Source organism: Protomyctophum parallelum, assembly GCF_964188405.1.
Source record: "Protomyctophum parallelum genome assembly, chromosome: 4".
Classification (NCBI taxonomy): domain Eukaryota; kingdom Metazoa; phylum Chordata; class Actinopteri; order Myctophiformes; family Myctophidae; genus Protomyctophum; species Protomyctophum parallelum.
The window spans coordinates 41,106,529-41,122,256 of NC_139700.1; the positions used below are offsets into that span (position 1 = coordinate 41,106,529).

The 15,728-nt window shown below is 44.6% G+C and overlaps 1 protein-coding gene across 4 annotated transcripts in view; it reads left to right on the plus strand.

Moving 5' to 3' along the window:
- The window catches only part of LOC310857904 (protein arginine N-methyltransferase 8-B), a gene marked incomplete at both ends in the record, with an annotated part of 32,678 nt that extends 16,950 nt beyond the window's left edge, over positions 1–15,728 (plus strand). For all 4 annotated transcript variants that reach the window (XM_083763883.1, XM_083763884.1, XM_083763885.1 and 1 more), the window contains 5 exons: positions 404–491; positions 4,665–4,780; positions 7,804–7,954; positions 13,639–13,760; positions 15,645–15,728. In XM_083763883.1, coding sequence (XP_083620009.1) covers positions 404–491; positions 4,665–4,780; positions 7,804–7,954; positions 13,639–13,760; positions 15,645–15,728 — 561 coding nt within the window. The remainder of the gene's footprint in view (positions 1–403; positions 492–4,664; positions 4,781–7,803; positions 7,955–13,638; positions 13,761–15,644) is intronic.

Below are 15,728 nucleotides of genomic sequence, written 5' to 3' on the forward strand. Positions count from 1 at the left end.
TGTGTGTGTGTGTGTGTGTGTGTGAGAGAGTGTGAGTGTGAGTGTGAGTGTGAGTGTGAGTGTGAGTGTGAGTGTGTGTGTGTGTGTGTGTGTGTGTGTGTGTGTGTGTGTGTGTGTGTGCATGTTTGTGTCAATATTGCATGACATTTTAATTGGTGTAAAGCAATTTCATTCGGAAGGTGTAAAAAATATTTCCCACTTATTTCAGAGCTAAATGAATACTCAGGGTTCTGTTGTGTGGTAACAAGATGGCCGTGACTTGAACTCGCATGTGGTTTGTCTCACAACTAAGGCACACAGATGAGAAATGACACGTTCATGTACTGTACCTATGTGGTTATGCACAGTAGATGTTTTATGATCACAATTACACACGGAGCTGCCTCTCTCGTTTGTCGAGCAGAAACCAGGTGGACTAATGTTTCCAGACCGCGCGGCTCTGTATGTGGTGGCCATTGAAGACAGGCAGTATAAAGACTTCAAAATACATTGTAAGTCCATTGTGTGTGTGTGTGTGTGTGCGTGTGCGTGCGTGCGTGCATGCGTGCGGCGACCATCAGACAGTTAAGAGGGGTTTGATATTTCTCAGGAATACTTTTTGTGTGCATGTAACCTTCCCCAAGGGTAGCTTTAACCCAGACTAAACTGTATGTTTCCATGTAACGAACCATCAACATAGAACAACATCACACACACAGCATTTCGCTGGAGGCAGTGATCAATTTCACAAAAGCCAAACTCTCACCACCCCGATCGGGTGTGCATGGCATTTCTTACTGGACCAGAACAGAGTCAGTCCAATGACATCCTGCTCACAATCACCAGACTGTACATTGTGTATCACAGACATTATCACAGTGTTGATTTTGACAGCACATTTTTATTTAGTTTCAGTCATAGTCGTTTGACTAAAATTGTATTTAGTTTTAGTCACATTTTTGTCATCTGAAATGTTTTAGTTTTAGTGTAGTTTTATAGTCGACTAAATATGATAATATTTTAGTCAACTAAATCTATAGTTGATACTGAAATGTGTTTTGGCGGTTGGCATAATGGATGATTTTACACTTGGTTGCATGCTGAAAATAGACAATATACAAGCATCACAACCCGTCATAGCACGAGGCGTTGTGAGTTTGTAGATTTGCTATTTTCAAAGCAAATACCCGAGCACAACCAAACATAAAATTACTTGTCTTTTAGTTTTCCTGGATTTCTTCTCAACTAGTCCCTTAATTTTAGTCATCATAGCTTACTTACTTACTTACTTACTTAATCCTCTTCGTCCCAGGTGGGACATAAGGCCTTAACGATCTTCCTCCATCGGGACCTGTCTTGTGCTGCATGTTGTGCCTCACCCCATGTGAGGTTCATCTCCTTCAGCTCAGATACCACAGTTCGGCGCCAGGTTATTTCGGGCCGACCTTTCTTCCTTTTCCCTACAGGAGTCCATGCTAGAGCGACCTTTATAGGTATACGATCCTGTGCCATACTGAACACATGGCCCCAGCCATCGGAATCTGCAGTGTTTGATCTCCATCACGACTAAGCCGTTGCACTTGGTCATCCGGTGTAGCTCTACGTTAGATATCCTCTCAGGCCAGAAGATTCGGCAGATGTTCCTGAGGCATCGGTTGTGAAAGGCATCGATCTTCTTCATATTCTGAGTTGTGACTCAGTGAAAAAATTTAGTCGACGAACATTTTTCGTCATAATTTTAGTGGACAAATCAACACTGCATCATAATCACTATAGACAGATCAACAACGATGCGAAGGCCTGTGGATCTAGTTCAGGACAATTATTTCCTGATCAGCTGCTCTCCATCTGTTTGGAACGGGCTCTGTTCTCATGATTCTCTTATGGGGGTTCATTTCATTCCATTCCCTATACAGTAGTTGGCAAATAATTTATTATTCATAATTCATGCTTGCAGGGAATGAATGAAATGAGACAGAGCCGTGACGCAAACTATACTTTTACTTTACTTAAGTATTTATATTTTTTTGATATAAATACTTTGACATCTCAGAGGCAAATATTACTTTTTTACTACACTGCAATTATTGAACTTGTTACCATTTACTGTACTATTATTATAGGTACAGTATGCATAGCAGTACATACAATAATACAAATCAGGCATATATGAGCACATTAATGCATTAATAATTACAATCAAATAATATGATTGAAGTATATTTTGATGCCATTTGATGGACTTTTACTTGTTTTAACTAATATTGTATTTCTACATTGTGGTATTGCCACTTTTACTTAATTCTATTTTATTTTTATTTTTTTTCCCATCGTTTTATACCGTTTAAATGGGACTGGGGTGAATGGCGAGGCATGCACACATATCGACCCGCAGTCTTTTATCTACCCAGATCTGGTGGCCTCTACTGTATATGACCTTTAAGAGAGGCTATTGGGCAATCCTGGAACAAGTCCGGTTTGCAGAGACCATCCTAATGGTCAATAGTGCTGGGCTGGAGGCCATAATATACTGCTTTGTTTTTGTGGACAGAGGGAAAAGGGAAATTTCCAACATTCTCGGAAATGTGTGATGTGTTCAAATGGTTCTTCTCCCCACGGCCTAATGGATCACAACGCGCACGCACGCACGCACGCACGCACGCAGCACTGAGCACCATGAATAATGCAGACAGACATCCAGATTAGGGGTTGACTTTATTAGCCCATTAAGACCTGAGGCCGGTTCTCATAAATGTCTTCTAAATCAGTTTTGAAAAAGTGTATGAATGTATTTGGTCTCAACTCAAAAGATCAAAAGATTTTGATCCATGGACTCTCAGAAGCAAAGATTTGAGATAAAAAATGTTTGCTTATAAATATATATATATATATATATATATATATATATATATAATATATATATAGTCAAAGAATATCTGCTATCTTTGATTATCCAAAGTATAATATATGTATAATATTTATAATATATGTAACATTTGATTTTTTTGCATATCTGCTATTTTTGATTATCCAAAGTATAAAATTAAACTTAACATTTAAATTGGTTAAAAGTTATCAGCCCACATTGTGACATTTCCTTTAGACATCGTAGAGATTTCTTGTGTACAGAAAGGCTAACACAAACAAGTCGTGGGTACTTAAACGAGGGTCCATTTGGTTACAATCGAATGCGCTCAGAGTCAGATTAACACTGAGGATTATATTGCATAATTGAACACACTGTGGTCGCCATGCCGGGTGGGAGAACGTGTATTGAACACATTGTGCTCGCCATGCCGGGTGGGAGAACGTGTACTAAACACATTGTCCTCGCCATGCAGGGTGGGAGAACGTGTATTGAACACATTGTCCTCGCCATGCAGGGTGGGAGAACGTGTACTAAACACATTGTCCTCGCCATGCCGGGTGGGAGAACGTGTACTAAACATATTGTCCTCGCCATGCCGGGTGGGAGAACGTGTACTAAACATATTGTCCTCGCCATGCCGGGTGGGAGAACGTGTACTAAACACATTGTGCTCGCCATGCAGGGTGGGAGAACGTGTATTGAACACATTGTCCTCGCCATGCAGGGTGGGAGAACGTGTATTGAACACATTGTCCTCACCATGCAGGGTGGGAGAACGTGTACTAAACATATTGTCCTCGCCATGCAGGGTGGGAGAACGTGTACTAAACATATTGTCCTCGCCATGCAGGGTGGGAGAACGTGTATTGAACACATTGTCCTCGCCATGCCGGGTGGGAGAACGTGTATTGAACACATTGTGCTCGCCATGCAGGGTGGGAGAACGTGTATTGAACACATTGTGCTCGCCATGCAGCGTGGGAGAATGTGTACTAAACACATTGTGCTCACCATGCAGGGTGGGAGAACGTGTACTAAACACATTGTTCTCGCCATGCCGGGTGGGAGAACGTGTACTAAACACATTGTGCTCGCCATGCAGGGTGGGAGAACGTGTACTAAACACAATGTGCTCGCCATGCAGGGTGGGAGAACGTGTATTGAACACATTGTGCTCGCCATGCAGGGTGGGAGAACGTGTATTGAACACATTGTGCTCACCATGCAGGGTGGGAGAACGTGTATTGAACACATTGTGCTCGCCATGCAGGGTGGGAGAACGTGTATTGAACACATTGTGCTCGCCATGCAGGGTGGGAGAACGTGTATTGAACACATTGTGCTCGCCATGCAGGGTGGGAGAACGTGTATTGAACATATTGTCCTCGCCATGCAGGGTGGGAGAACGTGTATTGAACACATTGTGCTCGCCATGCAGGGTGGGAGAACGTGTACTAAACATATTGTCCTCGCCATGCAGGGTGGGAGAACGTGTACTAAACACATTGTGCTCGCCATGCAGGGTGGGAGAACGTGTACTAAACACATTGTGCTCGCCATGCAGGGTGGGAGAACGTGTACTAAACATATTGTCCTCGCCATGCAGGGTGGGAGAACGTGTATTGAACATATTGTCCTCGCCATGCAGGGTGGGAGAACGTGTACTAAACATATTGTCCTCGCCATGCAGGGTGGGAGAACGTGTATTGAACATATTGTCCTCGCCATGCAGGGTGGGAGAATGTGTACTAAACACATTGTCCTCGCCATGCAGGGTGGGAGAACGTGTACTAAACATATTGTCCTCGCCATGCAGGGTGGGAGAACGTGTACGGCTTCGACATGACGTGTATCCGTAACGTGGCGATGAAGGAGCCTCTGGTGGACATAGTGGACCCCAAACAGGTGGTGTCCAACTCCTGCCTGATAAAGGTATGTCATTGTTCTAATTGAAGATGTCTGAGATGAAGGGGATGATGGCCGCGTATAACAATACAGGTCGTTTGTTTTTGTGTGTTTACGGAGCCCGAGTTGGAGCATTCACCAGTTTACATCTCGGTGATCCTAAAAAAAGTGAATTATTTCACCAGCTAGTTTACCCAATGAGTGAATAACTGTTCAGGTTCCACTCGGCTCACTTATAACTTATTTACATCATGATTTAACGATTGTATAAAAATAGAGAAAAAACTAGAAAAGGAGAAAAAGTTTTAAAACATTATTTTGACAAAACTGAGAGCAGTAAGTCGAAGCCCGATTTTCTTTTTCTGCCTGCCTCTCACTGAATACAAGTTTGGAGCATCTTAAAGTGAGTTGCGAGCCCCTGCTTCTTTTTCAGCCTAGAATCAAGCCGTCCAAGATCCTGGTGAATCATGACCATAACACCTTTGATTCTGTGAAGAAAGAAAGAAAGATGAAAACCCCTAATCAAAGGGTATTTATTAAATATAATATAATATATCATTAATTATGAAAACGTTTTTTTCTCCACAGAATCAAAGGTTTTATGGTCATGATTCACCAGGATCCTGGATGGCTGGATTCTATCAATATTCTTGTAAATCGGGAAAAATTACTGGCAGATCTTTCAGTGCGTAGCAGGGAATATACAGTACACAGCACATGAAAACGCTGTCAAATAATGTACCACCGCGCCATGTTTACCGCGCATGCAGCAATCATTTCTGACGAGCAGGACCCCCCCCCCCCTTACGCTGCTGCGTTAATGATTTGCCGGCTGCTTCTGACACGTGACGTGAGAGATGAGAAGTGAAGCGTAGATAGATGGAGATCTGTACCCATCTGTTCGTGTCTGACCGACCGCTCCGGTGGGCGGGCAGGATGAGCGAGGCACCAGATGCCCCGTATAAAACGTGTGACTGGCTGCAACCCCCCCGGGGGGCATGTCATGTCACAGAACCTGCAACACCACGGCTGCATGCGAAACGCTGCATGCCTGGAGCACGGCTTTGACCCTCCTCATACCAGGTGACCTCCCCCCATAAAGGTTTGACCCTCCTCATACCAGGTGACCTCCGCCCATAAAGGTTTGACCCTCCTCATACCAGGTGACCTCCCCCATAAAGGTTTGACCCTCCTCATACCAGGTGACCTCCCCCCATAAAGGTTTGACCCTCCTCATACCAGGTGACCTCCCCCATAAAGGTTTGACCCTCCTCATACCAGGTGACCTCCCCCCATAAAGGTTTGACCCTCCTCATACCAGGTGACCTCCCCCATAAAGGTTTGACCCTCCTCATACCAGGTGACCTCCCCCCATAAAGGTTTGACCCTCCTCATACCAGGTGACCTCCCCCCATAAAGGTTTGACCCTCCTCATACCAGGTGACCTCCCCCCATAAAGGTTTGACCCTCCTCATACCAGGTGACCTCCCCCCATAAAGGTTTGACCCTCCTCATACCAGGTGACCTCCCCCCATAAAGGTTTGACCCTCCTCATACCAGGTGACCTCCCCCCATAAAGGTTTGACCCTCCTCATACCAGGTGACCTCCCCCCATAAAGGTTTGACCCTCCTCATACCAGGTGACCTCCCCCCATAAAGGTTTCCCCCGTATAATACACCTTCCCTGCCGAGCCAATTAACCGTTTCAGTTCATACGACGAGTGAGGCCGTCATAAGGATCCCGAAAGATTAGTGCCTACGACGTCTGTGGACGTCCTAGCGACGTCCTAGTGACACGGGGCGAGATAAGAATATTCTGAATTTTTCCAATTTTTTTTTTTGGCATTTCGCTTTTCGCTTTCCATACGCTAACGCTCTGTGCAACTATTAGCTTGTCATTGACTCCCATGTTAGCGCGGTGGAAAGAATGACTCGTATCTCCTAATCCAAGGCGCTCTCCGTGGTGATGAATGGATCGATATGCTGGCACTTCATTTCTGCTCCTCATCCGTCTCTCCCGCAAAATATGAATGCTTTTTGGAGCGTACATTTTTTTAATTAAGATGATCGGGGATGTGAGGTCACTTTGTAAAGTCAACTTTTTTAGGAAAGTGTTTCCGGTTCATGGCTTTCAGAGTAAAAGCGATCAGACAACTCTGGCACCCCGGAGCTTCTATTTTGATGCACTTCCGGCACTAAATGCGTTGCTTAAAGAGGCAGTCAGTTTGCATTTTTTGTGGTGAGGCCATTATTTTGTGCAGGTACAGCCTGGATATATGTAAAGATTGTGTGCATACTGCGTACTGTATAACCATGAAACAAGACGGCTGATGTGTACCACAACAAGCAATTCTGAACGGGTACAGGCTTTAGTTCCGACTCAAACCTCAAACCTCAAACCTTAACCTAATTTAGAAACTCTTAGTGTTTCTAGTAAGACTAAATCTTAATTGTCCAGACTCTTCTTCAACAAAGATGACGGAAGCAAACATTCTTTGTTCTGTACAATAGTATGGTACAAAACACTGAAGTCCTTCAACCAGAAACCTAACCACAAGGACGGGAGCAGCGCATGTTTGACAGCATTTCCGACCGTTTTCGGTCCGCATGTCGGACCTTTGGTGTGTCGGATCTGCATATGCATCCCTGTACTGAAGCTGCCCCTAAACATCAAGCAGCGCTGGTTGACGGAGACGTTGTGGAGAGTAAAATAGGAGTGTACAAAATGCACTCTTTGCAGGACCGTTTTATCAAGTATAGAGGGTTTACCAAACTAGTACTGTACTGAATTTGCAAAAAAAGCTAATTCATCCTATTGTATGACACTGACGGAGTACAATTTACGATAAATTGTAATCTCTGCGATACGATTATTGAGAGCTTGAGAGTTTGTTTTTATCACGATAAACCATAATAATCTTTAACAGGGTCAGGGAATGTGAAATGTTAATCCGACGCCTCGCTGAAAGCTTATAAATAACTCTAGCATTTTTACTAGCAGCCGGAGTGCAGAGTCCAGGTGTTTGACAGGGGTCTCTCTCCTCCTGCAGGAGGTGGACATTTACACGGTGAAGACCGAGGAGCTGTCGTTCACCTCTGCCTTCTGCCTGCAGTGCCAGAGGAACGACTACGTCCATGCGCTGGTCACCTACTTCAACATCGAGTTCACCAAGTGTCACAAGAAGACAGGTTTCTCTACTGGTAATAATGTCTGCCACTTTGTTTCCGCTTTGTTGGTTCCTTTTCATGCAGAAGGGTGCGTGTGCATGCTGTGTGTAAAGTATATTAATGCTGGTGTTTGTTTGTGTGTGTGTGTGTGTGTGTGTGTGTGTGTGTGTGTGTGTGTGTGTGTGTGTGTGTGTGTGTGTGTGTGTGTGTGTGTGTGTGTATTTTACGAAAAGCATCTAATTTCCGATATCAGACTGTGAACAAACAGGATCGACCGCTGGTCAACAACCACTGAAAGCCCATCTCTTCTTGTCTTTGCATTGACATTGAGCCTCTCGTTTGGAATATTAATGCTTCTAGAGAGACTTTAGCGTGACCAGCGCAAGGTAAGAATGGAACTTTATGCCTACCCGTTTTGGTGGGGAATGGAAGGGGGAGACCTTTCAGAGTAAAATCTCTGCAGGCTCTCTAGAGCTCATATTTTCAAAATAGCAGCTCGGGGTGCCGCGCAGATATGGCAGCTTTTAATCTGAAAGCCCCCTTCCGTTCCGTACAAAAACCGGGAGAAATAATGTTGCTTGCTTACCTCGCTATGACTACGATAAAGTCGCTCGAAATCGCTGGATCTCCGACGCCGGTGATGTAACGAAAGGCGCCGTGTACCCTCCATGCACGTCAGTGGTTAGAAGAGGCGTGTGTGTGTCTGGGGTCGGCGATCTCCCGTGGTCGTTTCACCAGCACCACCTCATGGCGAACAAGTTTGATCCGCAAGTGGACGACATTGCCATTAGATGTGTCGAGGCGATTCTCAGTTTCAAAGCGTTGAATGGTTCCCAGTTCAATCCCGGGGCTCCCCCAGAGTTAGTGTCGAAGTGTCCTTATTGGGCAAGACTCTGAACCCCCTATAATTGCTCCCGATGAGCAGGTTGGTTGGTGCCTTGCATGGTTTCCTCCACCATCGGTGTGTGAATGTGTGTGTGAATGGTCTAATGCAGGCTTTCCCAAACTGTGGCGCGCGCACCCCTTGTGGTGCGTGGACGACCTGCAGGGGGTGCGTGACATGAGAAGGGTAATGGCGGACAGTTTATTTATAGTGTTATTTAACACGAACGTCACAATCGGGTAAAACACCGTTTTTGTATAGAGCTGCGTGACTCGAGACGGGAGAGCAGCAGCAGCTCAGTCTCTCTCTCTCCCTTCATTCCTCCCCACAGCCCCCCCTTTCCAACTTAAGTTCTCTCACACATCCAGCGTCACAGTTTCAACTCAAGAGGACATGAAGCCAACTCACATTGTCCATTATTTGTCCACGCTTTGCAAAGTAAAATCCATAGGGTGTAGCATTAGTATTTAGTAGGCTGTGTTAACCCACTTTACATTAGACTCTAATGTTAAGTGCTTTGGATAAAAGCGCTAAATGCACCATTTACCAATCACCATTGACTTGTTATCCTTCAGAGATAATGTGATCAAGATCTATGAGTTTTGCACAAAATCTGTAGGTGCAGTAGCAAAAAGTGTGTTTTTGAGGGGTGCCCAACTTTCCGGGTTTGTGTAAATCAGTGCAGGTCCCCAAACCTTTTCATGCATGTGAAGGACCCCCAAATTGACACCAATTAGCCCGCGGGCCCCCATTTGAAAAGATATGCCAGGGACGCTCATGAAATATATATATTTTTTTACGGCTCTAGCAGTGATTCTCAACCAGTTTAATTTCAAGGACCCCCAGTTTGACATGTATTAGGCTAAGGACCCCCATTTAATGGCCTTTCTATCTCTGGGACCCCCACTTTATATTGTAAAATCACTGTTAATTTAACTCTGAGTTACAGACCCATAAGGGTCCATTTGGTTACTGTCACACCCCTGTCTGAGGCTAGGGTTGTATGAACAAACGGATGGCAAGGCACGCAGTTTGGCAGAAGTTCAAGACGATTTATTAACCCAAGTGATACAAGTGACAACAACAAAAGAGACCAAACGTCTGCAAAATAGAAATAAAAAGGTATATTCAAAACAAAGTACTGCATATCATATATAACACCATAAATCAAACCAATCATTTCCAAATAAGTCATTATCATATGATAAGCATTCTAAGTATTTATAAATCCGGCCTTTTCAAATGTAAATTAAATTATAATATATATAATATATACAACATAATATATATATAATAATAAACATCACAATAATAGATCTATGTAAACAATGGCATCAAACCATAACATAATAACATCACCTCCTCAGAGACAGCTTCTTCCAACACCAGCACCAGCAGAGTGAGCAGACAGACTGACTGGGATATTCAGTCTCTGAGCTTTATACCCCCCATGGCCCCTCCCACTAGACTGGACCAACTGAATAGGGGTCAACATGATCCACCACATGTCAACTCTGCTTGGCACAAAACACATTCATATATATTATTCACATTCAGTTCAGTTGAGCTTGTAGCTCTTCTATTTGGAAGCACTTCTAGTTTTCCCAAAAGTCCTTTCCTCCTTTGATGTCCCTCTGTGACAGGCAATCCTCCCCCTCCCCAGAAGGGGAGCTGGCCTGGCCCAAATTGTGTTCAGCTCCCCAAAGCGACAGGAATCCAATGAGCAGTGTGTGTGTGTGTGTGTGTGTTCAGTTTGCTGCTTCTTAGTAGTCTTTGCATAACCTAACAGTGCGCGCTTACTGAAAGGCATGTACACTAGCAGCAAACAGTGACAGGGTGGGGTCACACTGTCACAGTTACAAACTATAATTTAGCTGGGGACCCCCTGGAACTCCCTCAAGAACCCCTGGGGGTCCCCGGACCCCACTTTGGGAACCACTGGTGTAAACACAAACATTGAAGATAAAAGTGAAGACACAAATTGTGATGTGCCATGCAGAATGAGATGATGTATGATGATAAGAGCGCCCCTCACTACACACGGGTGTGAGTTTTATTATTTTAATTATAATAATAATAATAATAGTAATGCACAGTGGAAACAGGGAGAGAGAGAGAGAGAGAGAGAGAGAGACACTTGAGGAACTCGGGACTCAAACCATGCGCCTGGACCGCTAGGCCAGCGGGCGCCCCATCAGAAGCCAATCTTTTCTAATCAGGATGGAATATGAAAATCACACCTTCACATAATGTGAAGTGAGCGGTGGGTGCCGTTGGAGTCAAGCACAGATAGATTTTTTTAACCACTTCAGCCGTGTATACAGTATATTTCAGCCATTTGAAAATAGCCAATTTACAAGCTCTATATTTATTTTTTTAATCCCACAATTTTGCAACCCATTTCTTTTCACCCAGTGTCAATTCAATTATCTAATGTAATCCTGGGCGCTGCACTTCCCCTGCCCCCTACAAGCATTCATAAAATTACTGTCCTAAAATGTAGATGTTCTGTTGAGTGACTGGCCGGTGTGTGTGTATGTGACGTGTGTGTGTGTGCACTATGCGCGCACATGTGTGTGAGAGAGAGACGTTCTCAGTGATTACATTACTTTTGTAGTTCCTTTTGCACTCAGGCCTTATTATGCACAATAGCTTCGAATTGCTATCAGTGCGAAGCAGCTCTGCTTATGCAAAGCAAAGGCCTCTCTATCTCTCTCCAGCCTCGCTCTGTTTCTCATTCAGTCCAAGCCCTGGTAGACCTGGCTGGTTAGGGCCTTATCCTTGAGACTAATTACCCCCTGGTAGGAGATTACTACGGCATGGCTAGACTGTGGAGCAAAGGAATCCTTGCAGTCTCTTCCTGGCAGCTGTTGAGGAGGTCCCAGGCCTTGCGCTCATGCTGCATTCTATATCCCCCCGTGAGGGCAAGACGCAATCTCAGGCGGAGAGGAGGAGGGACAAAAGACTGGACTGCAAATGAGGTCTGTGATAAGGCTCCTAAACTAAGGCCCGAACCGCACGAGCAACACAGTGAATTGGAGCGGTGTGGAGAAGGCTCCTTCTGCATGATCCAGAGAGAGAGAGAGAGAGAGAGAGAGAGAAGGGTATTTTCAGAACAGGAGTTAAGGCGTCGCTGTGACTGACTGACACCTAGTGGCGATTTGTTAGAAGACATGCTTCCTTCCAAATCAGAGGCTATGTCAGAAATCACCCACGATCATGATATATCGTGCAGACTGATATATCATAATAAGTGGAAGTTTAGATTAAGCCATGCTTCGACTGTTAATAACCTTCTTCTGTGCCATCAGTCAAGAACATATAGCCATACGATGTAGACGAGTGTTACGAAAGAACCTCAAAACTCTCTTGTGTCGATTTGTTGGTCTGCCATGCTGAATTGGTAAAATGCCGTGCTAGCCGGCCTTAACTCTAGGATAGCAGATCTAAAAAACGTATGAAAAGCCAGCGTGCGTGCATGGGCATTGATTTCCCATGAAATGCCACAGGACAGGCTGTATCGGCGGATTGCAGACTCACAGCTCAAGGAGAAGAAAGGGGAAGGAGGGAGAGGTCAACGATCGGGACTCGTTGCCAGTCAGGGGGAAATGGCATCTCCCAACAGACAGCCTTATAGAGCCTTGGCCACGTCAATGTCTGTCCATACTGAGCGATCATCATGCAGGGTGTCGGTAGCCGTAGCCGTCGCACTGATTGGCAGCTTGGCATTTATCTCCGGGCCTTCAAATAAGACTGGCCAGAAGGCAGAATGTGTGCGTTGACTGAGGACAGATGGCACAAATTCCATGTTAAGTCTTATTGACCCGGAGGACGCGCACATTAGTTTGGTCAGTTTGGGCGTCCGTTATCAGCAGTGAGCAAACGGAGCTTCACATTCAAGAGTAGACGAGCACAATGACGAGTTGGTTTTGCTCAACAATGAATGCAGCGGCAATAACAACAGAAAGCATTTAGAAAATTAAGATAAAAGATAGCAAAGTATGTAGTCGCAAGACTCGCAACTAAACATGTGAAATGACAAATAAAGTGAACCGATTGGTCACAAGACATTTTGTGGTGCATGAAGGTGCAGTGTGCATGGTTCCTATACTTCTAAATGTTATCGATACGTACTGTGTGCACATATACGCGTTTCATAAACGGGTAGGGCATGCATTCCCAGCTTGCATCATTCCAGAGTAAGCTGATCTTCCCATTTATAAATAACCTATTGAATGTATATGTTAATAGTACTGTGGTAACGGGTACCTACTACCGCACTGGGTACTACAACAACGGTACAGTGAATACTTTGGTACAGCAGGTATTGCATAACCACGTTCTCAGGCCATTCCATGCATGATCCTACGAGGAGGCAGGTGGTTCACTCTGGTCTTTAGATCACTGATGACATCTTAGGTTCAACGTCAAAGTTGAGACAGTTGATACAAAGGACGAAACAAACAGTTGTTGAAGGATTACTGATGTCAGAGTGGTTTCACCCTCAAGTGTGAAGCAATCAGGGTCTATCTAATCTCTCTCTCGGTGTGTGTACCTGCCTGCCTCGTGCGTGCGTGCATGCGTGCATCATTGCTTGCATCACACCACAGAGCAGGTCATACTGCTGTAGGCCAAAGTATTAAAGTAAAGTACCGAGTGATGTGCTTATTGTATCATGAAGACATGATTTTGTAAAAAAATGTAACTTTACTGCACCTTTGTGAAAGTAGCCAATCTACTGTACAAGCTCACAAGTGACCTGAGAAGATTGGGAACCCTTGTTTTATGTGGCCATACTGTAAATGAACTGTACAATGTGTGTGTCCCGCCGCAGCACCTGACGCTCCCTACACCCACTGGAAACAGACGGTATTCTATCTGGAGGATTATCTGACCGTACGGAGAGGAGAGGAGATCACTGGCAGCATCGCCATGAAACCCAACGACAAGAACATTGTGAGTTAATGTGTGTCACATACCTAGGCTGTTGACCCATTAGGTCACATTCATACCAGAGAGCTTTGCTGCGATTAAAACGAATTCTGCTGCGCATTTTCAGAAAGTGCACTTCATTTGGCAGGTGTGAAGGCTCATTCGAACCGTAATGCGTATCAAAGAACCGCATTATACTCCGAGCAAAAACGGGGGTTTCGCTTCGCTTCCAATCGCACTTGATTACGATTCGGTGCAGGTGTGAATGCAATCCGCAGTAAATAAAGGAAATTAAGCAAACAATGTGGCGGGTGAGGAGCTGAACACAGTTGGAGACGGAGGAAGCATATTTTACGCAGCGCAAAGATGTCCCGTTACCGTGGATAGACGTGGTCGAATGAGGAGACTGAAGCCCTGATCGAAATGAGGACTAGTACATTAATCAATTGCTTAAGAAAGAAGAACACTGCAGTGCAGTGTAATAGTATTATAGCCTACAGAATATTCTGTCTGTCTGTGCGTGTCGTAAACATGGAGTGCTGTCACTGTGTGGGGACTAGTGGGGAGTAGGAACTTTCATCTCAATAAACGTGTAAACATTTTGCGCTGCTGTCTGTTATATCAGTGCGCTCAGCGCTGTGCCTGCATGCCCAAAAGAACAGTGTGTGGCACTGTGGCTGCGTGCGTATAGTGAGAGAGAGAGGGGGGGGGTCCAGTCCCAGACGGCACGACACATGCACGTTATGAGTATAATTTTATAGATTTCACTGTGTTGTAGGCTGTGTTGTAGGCTAGGTTTATGAATGGAACACATTGATAAAGGTCCCCCCTGCTGCGTTTCCAATTGCTACGGATCAGTGTGAAGGCAAACCGCAGCAAATTAAATATGCAAGAATCCCAAAGTCTCCGCCCATACGCATGAGTCTACCGAAGTATTAGGTGAGAATGTGACCTTAGACCAGGCTGCATGAGGCTGATTCTCACTCCATTTCTTATTTGTATTTTGTATATTCTAAAAAGGTGGGTTATACTAATTAATTAACACATTAAGATTCCCTTCTGTCTAGGGGTTATCAAAGGATGCAACAAGGCTGGCAAGTGAACTGTTGTTTATTCACAGTGCTTCAATAAGGTTATATACCAGACAATAAATTACAACAGGTATAAATATATGGGAGTATCTATTATCTTCTATCTAGACAACCATGACGGACTAATAGCGATAGTTTAATGGGTTTCCAACCAAATCAAATATCTGGGGCTGAGCACTCTGCTCGAGCCGTATCGAGTTACAACTTAAATAAAGATAATGTTATTTAAATTATATATTGACCAAAAATGGCTGTATGGAGCAACCCAGAGAAACAAACAAAATGAACAATCCCTAACCTGAATGCAAATGAACCCTCTACCTAAACCTAGCCAACAAAAGGAACATAACTGACCCCAATCTCAAAATCTTGTTTACGCCAAAATATAGTTCAAAAACCACTGATGTGCACAACGTGTTTGGACAAGACAAAGTCAATGTACCGTGAGCTGCACAGTGCAACAGAGTTCAACTTGACAGTCATAGCAGTGCAGAACAAATGTTTTGATCAGTTGCAGTCTTGAGATGACTAGATTTACAGCCTAGATCATCCTATTCCTTCCCCCGTCTGCCACACAAGAGATTTATTTGCAGGTATCTGATCAAGGTCAAGGTGGCGGCAGCATTGTGATCACATCTACTCTCTCATCCCAGTCGGACATATAGACAGATAGTTTGCCTGTGTTCTAGCGATCAGTCAACGCTATCTTCAGCTGACCTTTTTGACTCTTTGAAACACTGATTAATTGGTCTTGCCACTCACAGTTTTTTATTTCTTCCCGTCTGCCTTCTCTATCGTCACCGACGCCGCCATGCAGCGAGACCTCGACTTCACCTTCGAGTTCGATTTCAAAGGACAGCTATGTGAAGCGGCCGTAGCTCACGACTACAAGATGCGCTAA